General features: G+C 39.7%; 2 protein-coding genes across 3 annotated transcripts; both read right to left on the bottom strand.

Moving 5' to 3' along the window:
* Positions 1-963: 963 nt before the first annotated feature.
* Positions 964-4812, bottom strand: LOC143099219 (B-cell receptor CD22-like). Of its 2 annotated transcripts, none has more exons than XM_076262306.1 (8): positions 4730-4812; positions 3536-3602; positions 3028-3384; positions 2650-2901; positions 2302-2565; positions 2075-2159; positions 1954-1987; positions 964-1720 (listed from the first exon to the last, which is right to left on the bottom strand). In XM_076262306.1, exons 1-8 carry the CDS (start codon positions 4778-4780, stop codon positions 1502-1504), a joined length of 1329 nt encoding a protein of 442 aa, XP_076118421.1. In that variant the 5' UTR covers positions 4781-4812; the 3' UTR covers positions 964-1501. The 2 variants fall into 2 exon arrangements, with proteins under 2 accessions (XP_076118421.1, XP_076118422.1); XM_076262307.1 differs by having other exon boundaries at positions 964-1717.
* Positions 4813-7678: 2866 nt separating this feature from the next.
* On the bottom strand, positions 7679-16300 carry LOC143099218 (uncharacterized). Its single transcript, XM_076262305.1, has 7 exons — positions 16260-16300; positions 14827-14902; positions 14321-14677; positions 13122-13370; positions 12526-13007; positions 8941-8979; positions 7679-8822 (listed from the first exon to the last, which is right to left on the bottom strand). Exons 4-7 carry the CDS (start codon positions 13138-13140, stop codon positions 8565-8567), a joined length of 798 nt encoding a protein of 265 aa, XP_076118420.1. The 5' UTR covers positions 13141-13370; positions 14321-14677; positions 14827-14902; positions 16260-16300; the 3' UTR covers positions 7679-8564.
* Between the last annotated feature and the right edge of the window lie 493 nt (positions 16301-16793).

Raw genomic sequence — 16793 nt, 5'->3', positions numbered from 1 at the left:
AAAACACAAATGATTCATGCATTGCATGCAGTAGATGTCCAACTAACACTGAAGACAGGTTGGAGGATAGCATACTCTTTTGTCCACATGAACACAAAACAATGGTTCATCCCATGTATGTTACAGTAATTGCTGTTAAAAGAGTTTGTTGTGGACTTTGGGGTTCGGAGAGAGATAATGTCCAAGGTTTTGTATGCTAGAGCGATGGCCTCTTCCACCGAGTGGGAGAGCCTGTGCTTCGAAAAGCATATGGCCTACTACCTACTTTGTGTAACAACATCTCCTGCAACTGACCATCAAAAGGTGGACAGCTTGATGGGGTCAGTACTTCAGATTGGTACAAAGGTTTCAGGTGCAAAATGACCTTCAAAACACCTACAGTGAAGAGCATAAGCATAGTTCTCTGATAGGGCTGTCAGGTCACTCACCTGTTTAATCAAAAGTAAGAACAAGCAGTTGCACCGAGATATAACATTTTGAACTCAATATCATCAAAGGGCCTCACAATAACTTTAAGCCCCACCATGAGGTACAACAAGAGCATCTACACTGTGGTCAGGGGCCGAATGCGTATTTCAGGAAGCTGGACATAATAAAGTGGGCTTCCTGAGTCACGCTAGACAAATCTGAGTGGCAGGTGGAGATACAGTAGAAGTACATGTTGAGAGTTGAGGCAGAGCCCTCCTCAAACAAATGTTTTTTTTTTATTTTTCACTTTTAGGTTGGCTGAATTAGCTAGCCTAGCATCAGTTATTGAGCTCAATAGGGAACTTCCTCCCTCTCTTGTGATCTCTTTATGACACTAACAGATCTCAGAGAGTGGATTGTCTGCACACTTGCTCCCATCAGGAATTTTTATTGATTTTCACCCGTGTGTAACGTTTCGAGCTAAACGCTCTTCATCAGACTGTCTGAAGTCTGATGAAGAGCGTTTAGCTCGAAACGTTACACACGGGTGAAAATCAATAAAAATTCCTGATGGGAGCAAGTGTGCGGACAATCCACTCTTTGATAGCCTAGCACTTTTTGTCCAGCACCTGCCTTGGATGTGCGCACCAACATACTACTTTTCAACTAACAGATCTCAGCACAGCTAGAGCATGTTGCATTCACAAAATAAATTAATCATAATATTATCTGACATCATGACTAATTATATACAGTACTTCATACAGTATGTTATTCTGTGTGAAGACAATTTATAGTTTAATGTGACTAATAAGTCTGTGTTTATGCCAATGTAGCATTCCATAGTAAGATGGAACAAATAGAGGACATGTAAGATGGAACAAAAATCAGAATGACTTCTTACGGTAATAGTAATTGTTGTCCAAAGCAGATAATTCAGACCTTACTAACACTACTACTTTTTCCTTCAATCTGTCATCGATTAGGGTAGTTGAATGTTGAATGGAACAAGAAATCAAAATAAGTTACTGTTACAAAAACCTGAAATTTGATTACAATACTATAAGTTCCTGGTGTTTCAGGGTGATAGACGCTACACAGCTCTGGTCTTTATGAACCGGACACTGGCGTACTGAACGTCATATTCTTCTTCTGCTGCTGCAGACTCTCTGGAACACTTGGGCAGGACTCTAGCGTAGAGTCCGTCATCCTCTGCACCTCTTACAGCCTCGGTACTGAGAGCACCAGCAGCTCTGCTCCAACCAGGTCTCTGGGAGTCAATACTGCTGCACTGGACCTCATCCTGCACCTGCTTAGGTTATTACAGTAAAGAATATATCAGCTAAATTACACAAATTGTACTTTTATTTATAAATGTATATGTATTTGTTTGGTAGTGTGCCTCTAGAAGCAACTGAGGTGGCATTGGGAAATGACTGTGGGTCAGATTCAAATATGTGTGTCTGTGATCATTTCGACCCTAATGGGAGTAAAAGCAACTCAGCCATGTTTACAGAAATACAATTCAAGACATCAGCAACTCACCATTTTCTTGTCGTTTCTATTTGTCTTGTAGTACCTGTCACAATGTGATGAATAATGTAAATGAATCAATGTGAAGGTGAAAGTGAAACTGGTTTGCTCCTCAGTGAGAACCGGTACTGACCTGATCCAGACCAGCACACAGAGCAGACCTGCAACTCCACAGACTGAGACACCTGCTATCATGTACTCTGGAGACCTACGGGCTCCTGTGAGGGACAAACAGATCAAGAACATGACAAACAATCATAGTTATTTCATAATAGATGCAGACCCAGAACATACTGAGAGAAAGAATGGAACACGCAAATGCAGGACACACAAATGACAGAGAGAGAGAGATACTAATACCTGTAACTGTGATCAACACAGCAGTAGAGTTCTCAGCTCCATTTGTATTCCTGGCCTCACAGTAGTACTGTCCTCCATCTTCAGATCTGATGTTAGTGATGCTGTGCTGCTGTCCTGATCCTACTGGAGTGGACTCATCCACCTTAAACCAGGTGTAGTTCTCCACTGGTGGGTTGGCATCACTGCTGCAGGTCAGATTCACTGATCCTCCTCTAATTACCTCAACTCCACTCCTGTCAAAAACTGAGGTGTTCTTTGGTGGGACTGGAGAAATTGAATTATAATAAAGTTAACAAAAATACATTCAATGTATATATCTGTGATGACTAAATAACGTTTAATACTTACACATGACATGTAACCTTACTGGTTTAGATGAATGTCCTTCAAGGCCTTTGAGAGCACAGGCATAATCTCCGTCATCCCCCGTACTGACACTTGTGAAGAGAAGCTCAGCGCTATTTGTTTGTTTACCAGGTAAATATTCTCCATTCTTTTTCCATATCACTGTGGGGTTGCCGTCCAATCTGCAGGTCATTGTACAGCTGAGCTTCACCTCTCTACCCTCAAGCACTGGGTCAGAACCCCGGACGGTCAGCTCTAGATAAGAAAGGGGGGATTTACTGATTTGACTAGTTACGTAGATTATCTTGTTTTACTGAAACATGTTTTTTTTAGATAATAAAAATGCATAATTAGCATATTGTTCAAACCTGATAAACTCACCTGTGACTGACAAAGTTACATGAAAGCAGCTCTGCCATTTGTCTTTGTATGCTATAATCCTTGTGTAGTATTTAGCACTGTCTGTCATCTTTACTTTGTTCAGTTCTAAGGTGCAGTTGTTCTTATTGTTGTTCCCATCCCAGTAGTACTTCACACGGTCTGCGTATGACTGGTTCTGAGCAAGATCATTGGGTTTCCTGTTCTTTACAGCATTAATCAGCCAGAAGACTTCAGTAACAGTTTGACCAGCAGGGGGGGTAAGAGAGCAGGGCATGACCACGGATGATCCAGTCACAGCACAGATGTGTTGATGGCTGAGGGTTACCCAATCGCCTGCAGGACATGCACTAATCACATCTAAAAGAGAAACTATATTATATTTAAGCTGATGATCATATGCAATCAGATGCTAAAGACCACCTTTACACAATAACTTTTAAAATAGTTTACACATTTTACAAGGATTTTTAACTCAAGGATATGTCTCTCAAACCACAAATATATTTACCTAGTATGATGACCAATATCAGAGCCTGAGAGTGCCAATGTGCCATCATACTCATCTTGTCTGTAGCCTGTAAAATATTATACATTATCTCCCGGGGACAAGAAATACTTTATCATTGGCTGACAGGGGGATATGTATTCTGTATATCAGGATGCCTATGAAGTAGATCAGGTAAAAAAGTGACATCACCATTCCATATTAATGATCCATACAGTATGACCATATACAGTAGTAATGGACTTGGAGGAGGAAACTCGGGTGAGTTTTTTGGTTCCACCTCGTTCATTAATTCCATATGTCAGGACTCCTCTGTGGCCCTTACTTATGAGAAATATTGTGTTTGTTTTCTATGATTCAAACTACACTTCACTCGGCAAGTATCCGCTGTTGTGTCCCACAGTCAGCCAGAACAACTCTCTGACCAGCTAACACAGGCCAAGAGGCAGTCAAACTCAACCAGTAAAAAAGACAATCTTAACCTGAATCTGTGACAGAAATTATGACTTTTGAGAGAGAAAGAGAATAAGAGAGAGAGAGAGAGAGAGAGAGAGAGAGAGAGAGAATCTCATTTACAGGAAATTTGTCAATCTATTTCACCAACTGAACATGTCAATTTTATTTTATCTGGTATGCAATGTGGCCATAAAGCATGACTCATGACAACTTGATTTGTTTTTCAAACATCAATAGTTAACAACATAGTAGTGTTTAAAATCATATTGTTAAAGCTATTGAACATAATAACCAAATAAAATCAAGTTGTGTTATGTTTGGTTTACATGACGTTACGTAATGGGTTTTTTTCCCTTTTTTTTCTTATTGGGCTATTTGAAGACTAATGTATATCATGAATCATATTTTGTCCATTATTCATCCGTTTGATGCACAATATGTAGCTATATGCCACTCAAAACATATGTTTGACTTAATTTAAGTAGAGTTTGACTTTGTTAGTTCAAGACTGCTCATCCTGAAAACAATCTGAGTACATTTGTCTTGATAAGACTCCTAAAAATGAGTCAAAGTCTTTTAAAATTAAGTCAAAATGATCTTTCGAGAGAACGCTAGGTAAGTCTTTTCATACTAAAAACAATACCAAATGGATTTTTTGGTCTTAATATAATAACACTTGATTAGATTATATTTTTTGCAGTGTGTCGTGAATCTTATCATATAATTAATTTGTTGTCTTACCTTATAAAGTTGCAGATGAATGTTAGTCCTGTTCTGATGTGTAGAACACATTATTCTAAACACAATGCTGAAGCGGAACTCTACTCTTTTAGGTGCTGTGGTTTTTCTTTAATACATACAACCAATGAGCACAGAGCACAAGAGCACAGTGGTTAACTTCTTGACACCGTTCAATGAATAACTCTACATGCTTAAGGACATTCATAGGATGCTCTTTTGATGTTTTCATTTAATTATATTTGGCATTTATTTAATTAATTCTCCCAACCAAACTATCTCACAGTTCAGATAAGCTACACACCAAACCATTTAGGAATGATTAACAAACACATTCAAACAGTTAAGCCACAATAATTCCATGGATTATATTTTCTGTCACTGCAAAAAGGTTGTTCCCTCAGTAATAGAGGTTGTGTATTGGTTGTAGGTGTATATGTGTACATTAACCAGTGTTACTATTTGCTCAAATGTGAGCTCAGAAGGCTCAATTATGGTTAGCGTGACCTAAATCTCAAGCGTGTGGCGTGATAACCTCTGGGACAGACAGGCCTGCACACTGAAACTACCTCACCACAACAGTACATGTGCTGCTAGCCGCTAGTTGGTTTATTTCTGTACTTCCTGTCTCTGTGTGAGTGATTTCTGTGCAAATGGTGGGCTCAGTGAGGCAGTGATATGAGCCTTAGAGTGACTAAACTTCAACTTCAACAATTAATTTTAATTCAATTCAATTCTAATTTATTGTAGTCTACAACACAGCAGCAACATCGCAGCACATGCCGCAAAGATGCCATTGCACATCTGATACATGCAGATTTAGTGGAGACTACACATGGGAAGTATTATTAAGAGAGGAAGGAGAGAGGAGAAGAAAATAAAAGAGAAGAGAAGAGAAAAGGGAGGATCAAACCCAGAAGAGGAAGCCGTGTAGAGAGTTTTAGACCCCACTGCAGTTAAGGATGCCCCCTACTGGGCATGTATGTGTGTCTGCATGTGAATATATGAATGGATTTGGAATGATATGATTTTTGTGTATAAAGCTCATTCACTGTTGCATGATTATATATTCATTAAATGCATAATTCAAGTGCATAGCAAGGAAATGGAACATACAATTCAGATGAAAGTGCATCTTAAATGAGCATCATGTTGATAGTGCATGCTAGGCCTAATTGAATAAGCATTCTCATCAGGACTGCTTGTCTGAGAAAAAAACAAATAGGACCCTGGTTCAGCTAGAACCCTTCAGCATACATTAGAAAGCTAGATACCGCATTGGGCTCCAGAACGTACATAAATAGCCCTGCCATCTTGGTGGGGGCAACAATCACTGGAGGCCAATGGAGGAGCATGAGACTGGAAATCAGTGTCTCTGATTGCCGGCAACTGTTGCCCATAGACAAGGTGTTTGCAACTAGCAATAATATAACTCAACGGACAATGCGGTATATCTAGCTTTCTAATAACTACTATGCCTTCAGGCTCTTGTTTCCACACTGCTGTAAATCATGGAGAGCTCCCCCTCTGGTTAGTCAGCAGAACTGCAGCAAGACAGCACATGGACAAAGTACTCAGCACACTCAGCACTTTTAATTTATAAAAGAAAAAGTTGAGACCATAGCTCATCATTATGACTTATTATCACCCGGAGAGAAGAAATACTCAATACCAATACTGATTGGCTGGCGGGGTCGCTTTTAATTCTGAATAACGGGACACCTATGAAGTAGATCTGGTAAAAAAAGTTTAATCGCCGTTCCATATCAATGCTTATGAATGGTAACTATAAGGAGGCAGTGGAAAACAATGGAATCAACTGTAAATAAGCTAACTGTCCATGCTATCGCTGTAGGGCCAACGAAAGTTGTACAACAAGCTAGTGAGATTCTTTTTAAACGGAACCGCGTGTTTCCTTTGCTTTACAGTGGCAACCGGGTGATAAGCGGGATAACGGCCTTCGAGGTGTGACCAGTTATACAGAATGAATGGACTCGGGCGGAGGCAAATCCGCTGCGCATCGGGGAATTCTTTGCCCCTTGCCCTCGTACATTAATTCCGTATAACAGGAGACCTCGGCGGCCATTATCCCTTACCTATCTCATGATTATTCATGATTGCAAACATTTTGTTTAATAATTATACACAGTGTGGAGATCATTTAACATAAATGTATGGAAGAATATTAGACTCAACGTGTACGTGTGTATCACGATTGGAAACTGTAGAAATTATTTCTAACTGTAAAAATGATCTGCACAAGTAGGCTAATTGTCAATATCACAAATATGCCCTACACTTACAAATCTATTCTATGGGTACGAATCGGTTTTACACAAATCATCCTACAGTTAAAAACATTTTACCATTACAAATTATACAATTACAAATCAATATTCTACGTACAAAAAGTTGTCCTACAGTTACAAATCTACAACTGTAATGACTCCGAAGCTGTTAAGTTAAGGTAAATTAAGGTAAATTAAGCTAAACAACCTGCATAGTTCACCTTTAAAGGATGTAATGACATGTTGCTATCTTGACATTTCTGTTTGCTATAAAAAAATAAAAAAACTATATAGCTTATAGCCACCTACAGTAGCAGAGTGGCATTTTAAATAGCAAGATGCATCATATGGTTCATGTTATGATTAGCGGAGAACAAGTCATTGAAGACTCACTCATTTGATTCTACAAGTACCTAAGTAGCCTAGGCCAGCACTGTTTGGCCAGCTCCAACCTGTAGGCTAGTGAGTGCAGGGCAGGCTGATAACAAACCTGAACTTGAAGTGTAAATGACGAGAACAGCATAACTCCACCACCTCCTTGTCCTTGTTTCCTTTATGATTTCCTTATACGTTTCTTATATCAAATAGGAAATGCAAACAATGACATGCCTAACCCTGGAACTGACTGACACACTCTCTCTCTCTCTCTCTCTCTCTCTCTCTCTCTCTCTCTCGCACGCACACGCGCAAGCGTAGTCTATGTAGCCTACGTTTCAAATTATGTTTTATGGTAAGGTAACGTTCCAAGTTAGATCTGCTGCATGAAGGAGAGTGAGAGGAATGAACTTGGTTCAACTTTCAAAGTGCAATGCGAGTGTATTCAATTGTCAGCTTAGGCAAACCTTTTTTGTTACTTAGGAACAAATAGAACTTATTATGGTCTGAGCGTTGTGTTTCGCTTATCACTGTCACTTTGTTATTGCCAGTGTTGGGAGTAATGCATTAAAAAAGTAATGTAATTACAGTAATGCATTTCTTTTTGCTGTAATGCAGTAATGTAAGGCATTACCAATACAATTTCAGTAATATTTTACTCGGTACAATTCTCAGTAACTGAAGTTACTTTGCTTTTTAATCCAAAATTGAGCAATGCTCAATTGGCACCAGAGAAGATTATCCAAGAATTAAAAAAAGTAATCTATGCTGGTCCTGGAATTTGATTGCCTTGTTTAGATGACTGTAGAAAGGGAATTTGAGTTATCTCTGCCATTCATGCAACAGATCTAACATGGTTAGGCTATACTTCTCATTTCAAGCACTGAGAATAACTAAAATGTTGCTTTTACAGACAAAGATCGTAGCCATTATTCTCAAACTATTTGCATTAAGTCTACACCACTGTAAGTGGAAGGAAAGGCAACCATGCAACCAGCAATGATGAGAACCATTTAAAGTCAACATACAATTTCACTATGGCTATATTTTACTATATTAAGTTGTGAGTGACCTTTGGCCTTTGGGGCCTACATTGTCCCATGAGCCATAACTGCACTGCCATACCACATCACCTCCTGCCGTGTAATGAGCTGCATTGAACAGGACTGTGCATTTTAGGTAGAGTTTCTATTTAGAGTTTGGTAGACTGTGTAGGTGGTGTTGGGGTTCAGGCTCTGGTGAACAGCATCAGGTTGGGGGGTGTTTGGGTTCAGGTTCTGGTAAACTGGATCAGGTTGAACAGTGCTGGGGTTCAGGTTCTGGTAAACTGGATCAGGTTGGGTGGTGTTGGGGTTCAGGCTCTGGTGAACAGCATCAGGTTGGGTAGCATCTGATTTTCCACTCCTGGCAGCATTAACATAATCCAGGGTATTCTAAATTGAGAGAAATAAATTTAGTAGCATACACATGACCAAATAATGTATGATGTAAACACACCATTCACGAATGTTTTAATGTTTTGCACAAGTAAACTATCATTGCATTTCTCACCCATTCTTGCATTGTCTGTGTTGCTTTCTTCTTTTTTTGCTGCAACAACAAAACAACAACAAAAACTGTGTACAGTCTTGATTTCTTTTCAAAACTTTATAGGTACTATAGGTATATTTAAAGGTACTGTTGACAATTAAAGGCAATTTCAAACTTTGGTGTGTTTTGTTCAGTGTTTGGTTCAAATTTAATGTATGTCACTTTGTACAAAATGCATTTGTTTATATATATATATATATACAGCGGGGAAAATAAGTATTGAACACGTCAACATTTTTTTCAGTAAGTATACTTCCAATGAGGCTACATGCATGACATTTTCACCAGACATTAGTATTAACTCATATAATCCACCCATATAAAAAAATCCAAACATTAAAGTCCATAGGTAGAGTTATGTGTAATAAAGTGGAATGACACAGGAAAAAAGTATTGAACACGTGCTGAAATTTCTTAAATACTTTGTGGAAAAGCCTTTATTCGTAATGACAGCTTCAAGGCATTTCCTGTATGACAAAACTAACCAGTTACAGTATTCTGGTGTGATTTTGGTCCATTCTTTTCAACAGATAGTACTTTAATATTGAAGATTCCAGGGGTCCCTCTTGTGAATCCCGATCTTTAGTTAACTTCCAAAACTGTTCAATTGGATTGAAGTCAGGGCCTTGATTTCCTTTCTCTGAAACCAATTGAGAGTTTCCTTTGCTGAATGGTTTGGATCATTGTCCTGCTGGAAGGTCTAGCCATGTCTCATCCTCATCATCCTGGTGGATGGTCAAGATTCTCCCAGACCAAAATGACTCAATTCATCATTCCTTCAACTGTATGAAGTCTGCTAGTACCATGAGATGAAAAACAGCCCATACCATGATGCCACCACCTCCAAACCTCACTGTTGGTAGGGTATTTTTAGGGTGATGCACAGTGCCATTTCTCCTCCAAATATGGTGTGTAGTATGACATCCAAAAAGTTCAATTTTGCTCTCGCCTGACCAGAATACATTCTCTCAGTATTTCATAGGATTGTCCAAATGTTGTGTAGCAAACTTTCAACGAGCTTTGACATGTTTTTCTTCAGCAATAGAGTCATGCGGGATGAGCGTGCATAGAGGCCATGGCGGTGGAGTGCATTACCTATTATTTTCTCTGTAACAACTGTATCAAGTCTTTCTGGAGCTTTCTCCGAGTGGTCCTTGGCTCTTGGGCTACTCTTTTGACTATCCTTCTGACTTCCTGGTCAGAAATCTTGCAAGGAAATCCTGTGCATGGCCAGTGATGATGCAGTGATGTTCCTTCCACTTGCAGATAATGGCTCCAATACTGCTTGTTGGATGCTTCGGAAGTTTTGATGTGCATCTGTAACCAGTTCCATTGATATGTTTTGCAACAATAAGGTTGCAAAGGTCTTGGGAGAGCTCTTTGCTTTTACCCATTATGAAATGTTTCTTGTTTGACACCTTGGTAACAAAAAACCTTTTTATAGCCCACCAGTATGTACTAACCCAGCTTATATCAATTTGCACAGATAGGAGGGATAATTTCTCTAACTACTTATAGATTCCAGTTTGTTCCTTGCCATTTCTTGCCTTTGAGTACTGCTTTTTCTTAGCGTGTTCAATACTTTTTCCCTGTGCCATTCCACTTTTTTACTCATAACTCTACTTTTAGACATTAATGTTTGGATTTTTATATATGTGTGGATTACCTAAATTAATACTAATGTCCGGTGAAAATTTCATGCGAATAGCCTCACTGGAAGTATACTTACTGAAAAAAATATTGACGCGTTCAATACTTATTTTCTCCGCTGTATATATCAATATAACCACAAACATAAACAAATATGACATCATACAACATTGCTTGCAGCCTCTTTAACTGTGTAACTGGGAACACTCAACACAGGTATAACTAGATGTACCGCAGAGCGGTACAAAATATGACCGCCGCCCAGTCCAGCACATTTTTTCCACAAAAAGAAATCACGCTGAAAGGCCTATATGATTCTAACTGTCTCACTAAATTGCATTATCCACACTCAATTCTCACTGGTATCTGCTAGACAACAAGTACCAAAACATGATTAGTTCATAGATTTCACATGTAAAATTAATTTTATACAACCCCACCTCCATCTTGCCTGTTTATAATTCTGAGAAATTCTTGATTGTTTGTGTTATATTTATGTTATGTGTGTGTGTGTGTGTGTGTGTGAGTGTGTGTGTGTGTGTGTGTGTGTGTGCGTGCGTGCTTGTGTTTGTGCCTGCGTATGTGCCTGTGCATGCAAGCGTACATTTGTCTACTGTGTGAGTATGTGTCATACGTATGATTACTGTGAATGTATGTGTGTGTGTGTGTGTGTATCTGTTTGTGCACATGTGTGCACATGAAATGGGTTAACATGACCCCTGGAGGCAAACATACGGAAAAAAATGGTCATCCTAGGCCCTACAGTTCTCAAGATATTCACAGAGAACTGTGTCTGCCCTACCCTCCTTTCGGGGGGTCCAGTCCAGCGGGGGGGCTACATATCAAAACGAAAAATGACGGTTCCATGCTATCCATGTGGGGGTACATGCCCACCAAGTTTTGTGTACCCCGGTCTTTCAGTGTCCCGGGAATCCTTGTTGGTGTACGTCACTAAATGTACACATAAATTATTTTATTGTAAGGCCCCCCATGAACGAAAGTACACAAAACTTGGCATGCATTCGGAGGGTGTCATAATGATCCTACACTTTTAATTTCATGCAGTTTTGACCTTGTCAGCCAGAGATATTGTGATGAAAACACCTAATTTTTTGCTTTTTAATTTTTAACTAGGTGGCGCTATACATGAAATAAGTGGTAATGGGATGGGTTGACATGCCCCCTTAAGACCAACATATATAAAAAAGATGGACCTCCTAGGCCCTATGGTTCTCGAGATATTCACAGAAAACTGTCTCCGGCCACCTACAGGCCAGTTGGTGTATAGTAACATAAATTAATTTATTGTGTGGCCCCCCATGAACGGAATTCCACAAAACTTGGCGTGCATACAGAGGGTGTCATAATGATCATACACTTTCAATTTCGTGCAGTTTTGACTATGTTAGGTCACAGATACCTTCAATTACAACACCTCATTTTTACTTTTTTGTGTTTAACTAGGTGGCGCTATACATGAAATGAGTGGTTATGGAATGGGTTGACATGGCCCCTTGAGATCAACATACAAAAAAAAAATGGTCCTCCTAAACCCCACGGTTTTCGAGATATTCACAGAAAACTGTGTCTGCCCTACCCTCCTTTCGGGGGGTCCAGTCAAGCGGTGGGGTTACAGATCAAAACGAAAAATGATAGTTCCATGCTATCCATGTGGGGTTACATGCCCACCAAGTTTCGTGTACCCCGGTCTTTCAGTGTCCCGGGACTCATTGACGGAAATTTGGGCATGCGAAAAAGAAAAAAAAAAACAAATTCTGACTAAACCTATATGACCGCCGCTTCGCTGCGCGGCGGTCATAATAAATATAATCTTTGGTGTGGTATGTGGTAACAGTAGGCCTATTAGACTATTAGATTTTAGTCACTTTCACTCACCCCACAATTAAAACCAAACTGAAGAGTCCCACAGCTCCACAGACAGAGACAGTTATCACAGCAGTGGAGACAGAGCTCTGGCCACCTGAAGGAATTAAAAACAACAACAAGACTACCAAGAACTACTACTACTAACAAGAATGAAGTGAATAGGGGAATCTCTGTTAACTCATCACAGAAGAGACATGGAGATGCACTGATACCTGATAAACTGATGCCTTTGACTGTGATGGACACAGCAGTAGAGTTCTCAGCTCCATATTTGTTCCTGGCCTCACAGTAGTACTGTCCTCCATCCTCAGAGGTGATGTTAGTGATGTTGTACTGCTGTCCTGATCCTACTGGAGTGGACTCATTCACCTTAAACCAGGTGTAGTTCTCCACTGGTGGGTTGGCATCACTGCTGCAGGTCAGAGTCACTGAACTGCCTCTATTTACCTCAACTCCATATCTGATAGAAACTGAGGTGTTCTTTGGTGGGACTGGAGAAATGGCATTATAATAAAGTTACTGTGCTTGGTCAATGTTGCTTTAAATAACACACATAAGTGAATACAATGTATATCTGTGATCACTGAATAACTCTTAATACTCACACACAACACTAAGCGTCATTGGTTTAGAATTTCCCTCAAGGCCTTTTAGAGCACATGAATAATAGCCGTCATCTTCCGTACTGACACTCGTGAGGAGAAGCTCATAGTTGTTTATTTGTTTTCAGGGTAAATCTTCTCCATTCTTTCTCCATATCACTGTGGGGTTGCTTTTCAATCTGCAGGTATCATTGCAGCTCAGCTTCACCTCACTACCCTCAACCACTGTCTCAGGAGCCAGGACAATCAGCTCTAAATGGGAAAGGATGAATGTTAGCTTTGTTACCTCACTGACACATCATGCAGGTCTCAAAACCCATTGCGCGCACAAGTAGGTAAACTGTTCATGCATGAAATAATGATATACTGTACACAATGCCTATCTTGCCTATCTAAGGCATCTTCATGTTCTGGCCACTATATATCTGGTTCTTACTGGCACATCTGTTCCATATGGATGTAACTGTAGCCAGTTGATACGTAGCTGTACAGTTTTGAAGTGCTCACGCACAGGAGGAGGTCACAGAAGAAGGATAGGAAGGGTAACCACATAATGACTGATTACACTTTTTTCAACTTCCACAATTCATTTGAATTTAATTAAGTTTGTAGCATACGTTTGTAAACCTCTAGACGTCAAGAGTAGTGCCTGCGAGGGAGCTAGCAGTCTGGGCTTTTAGCTTGGTTGGCAGCATGCTCGACTCCTGATCCAAGGTGCTGGTGTTTACGGGTTCAAGTCCAGGCGTGTGCAGGCATAACGTAATTAAAAATTCTGTGGTGAGTCACACGGCTCAACTCAATTCAGGTTTCTTAAACCCTTATTTTCCAAAGCTGGGAATGTCAATGTCGAGCAGATTAAGCCACAGCACAGCAGAACAAATCATATTCTTAAATAAAAAACATTTGTATTTGAGAATTTGTGCATTTCTGCTTTTGAATGTCTGTGATGTTGGTGTAGGATTTTTTATCGACCACCAGATGGCCATGTGGAGTAGAGTGTCAACAGCTTCGAAGCATCAAACCAGTTTGGCTGTAGAAGCGTCACTGTTTCAAAAGCACTGCACTGACTGTATAAAATATAGTTTTTATAGTAAAACAAATTTGACTGGATAGATATGGTGTTGTTGTACTTAAAACATGTTTTCTTTTTTAGGATAATAGAAATTAATAATTAGCATATTGTTCAATCATGACAGACTCACCTGTGACTGACAAAGTTACATGAAAGCAGCTCTGCCATTTGACTTTGTCTGCTATAATCCTTGTGTAGTATTCAGCACTGTCTGTCATCTTTACATTGTTCAGTTCTAAGGTGCAGTTGTTCTCATTGTTGTTCTCATCCCAGTAGTACTTCACACGGCCAGCGTAAGATGAGTTCACCATGATATCACTGGGTTCCACATTCTTTTTAGCATCAATTAGCCAGAAGACTTTAGTAACAGTTTGACCAGCAGGGGGGGTAAGAGAGCAGGGCATGACCACTGATGATCCAGTCACGGCACAGATGTATTGACGAGAGAGGTTTGCCCAGTCATTTGTAGGACATGCGCTGAGGACATCTAAAAGGTAAATTACATTGAATTTGCTATGAATGAATGGTGTTTAAGAGACACAAATCCCCTTCTTTGCACAATAACACACATTTTAATAGATGTATCACTTTTATTTTATTTTCATATTTCTCTGAAACGGTGTCAAACAAACTTACCTAGTACGATAACAAACATCAGAGCCTGAGATGGCCAACGTGCCATCATGCTCATCCCAATGTTGCTGTCCGTAGCCTATAAGATATTATAAATTTTCCCCAGAGACAAGAATTACTATTTTCTTAATGGCAGGTGGCTACACATTTGTATATTGTGACATATGTAGTGAAAGAAAAATCACTGTTCTATATCAATGCACCATATCAATGCTATACAGAATGAATTTGCTTCCAATTAGTTATTTGCCCCCACCTCAACCATCAATTCCAGATTTTGGGACACTTCTGTATCCATTATCCCCTAATGACTGAACTACTACTTCTCTCTCACAGACTATGAGCTACTAACATATGTCAAGAGCCAGTCAAACTAAACCAGACATGATGACCGCAAAGAGAGATAGATACAGATTAGATAGATAGATAGATAGATAGATAGATAAATAGATAGATAGAAAGAGAGAGAGATACAGAGATAAATAGATAGATGGAGAGAGAAAGAGAGAGAACTTCATTCATTTCATGCTACAATGTGTACCATATTGAAAGAGTCTAAAATAATATTTTGATGCTTTGTAGAATAATAAAAAGTGCAAGTAAAGATATGCTAGGGATAATGTATAGAACGGCAGTCATTATTGGGAGATAGGTCCCGACAGGGCGAACCGGACCCCAACGCGCAGCGGAGGGGTCTTGTTCCGCCCTGAAGGGACCCATTTCCCGATAATGACCAGCGTTGTATACATTATCCCGCTTATTACACGGCTACTTGCCAAAACGACACAATAAACTCCCCACGATATGACTCTTTAGCCTACCTAGCCTAGGCTATAGCCTATTTGGTACCGTTTCATCGTGGCTTTTGCTGAGAAACAAATAGTTTGCAACAGCACACGCTGAACTTGAATCAAACATTCTTTAGAACACAGCTGATCAACCGTCTGCTTTCACTTTTGAATGAAGTTCCAGTCCTTGCGTAGTGATATGAAAGACGTGAGTTAGAAGCACAAAACCCATTTTCCTTGACAGCGGTCTGTTATACTTAGCAACGGTCTGTTATCGAGAAATAGCAGACCACCGAACGTTGGGAAGGCCCATTCAAGTGAACAGAGCATTTTGCAGCATTATGAAGAGCCGTGTAATAAGAGTCATGAAACACCATGATTAAAAAACAACAACAACAACAATAACAACAACAAGAAAACAATTGGTCTGGACCGCCCATGCCCTGCAACACTGGTAAACAACACAGTAGTGTGTATAATTGTAATGGTAATGCTATTGACCTAGACAGCCAACCAAATTAAATGATCTCTTGATCTGATGTCTGAAAAGACACCAATGGCATTTTTGACATTATTGTTTAGTTTGATGAATAATGTGTATCTCTATGTTATGAAACATCGTATCAAATCAATAATTTTGGGTCATACCTTAAAATGTTACAGATGAATCTTAGTCCTGCAGATGTGTAGTAACATGTTATTCTAAACACAACACAGAAGCGGAACTCTGCTCTTATAGGCGCTGTGGTTTTTCTTCAAAACATACAACCAATGAGCGTAGTGGTTGGCTACTTGACACTGTCAGTAAATATCCATCTTACATGCCAATAGTAAGTAATAGAGGGTGTGTTTTGGCTGTATGTGTGTGTATGTGTGTGTGTGTGTGTGTGTGTGTGTGTGTGCGTTCCATTATTGTTAGCGTGACTTGAATACCTTGTGTGTGGCGTGATAACCTCTGAGGCAGACAGATCTGCACACTGAAACTCTCCCGCCACAGCATTAGATGTGGTGCTAGCGGCTAATTGGTATATTTCTGTACTTCCTGTGAATGCTGTTAGTGGATTACAAATGGTGGGCTTTGTAAGGTAGTAGTGATATTACAGTAGCCTTAAAGTGAACTGAGTTGGGATTCATTGGAGTTTGGATCCATTCATTGGATTTCAAAGAGAGACAGTTAAAAAA

Source organism: Alosa pseudoharengus, unplaced genomic scaffold (genome assembly GCF_046254945.1).
Source record: "Alosa pseudoharengus isolate Yale_2024_CS ecotype anadromous, Long Island Sound unplaced genomic scaffold, YU_APseudo_1.1 YU_APseudo_1.1_scf_25, whole genome shotgun sequence".
Classification (NCBI taxonomy): Eukaryota; Metazoa; Chordata; class Actinopteri; order Clupeiformes; family Clupeidae; genus Alosa; species Alosa pseudoharengus.
Note: the sequence above shows the minus strand (reverse complement) of the source record. Positions and strands in the feature narration are given on the sequence as shown.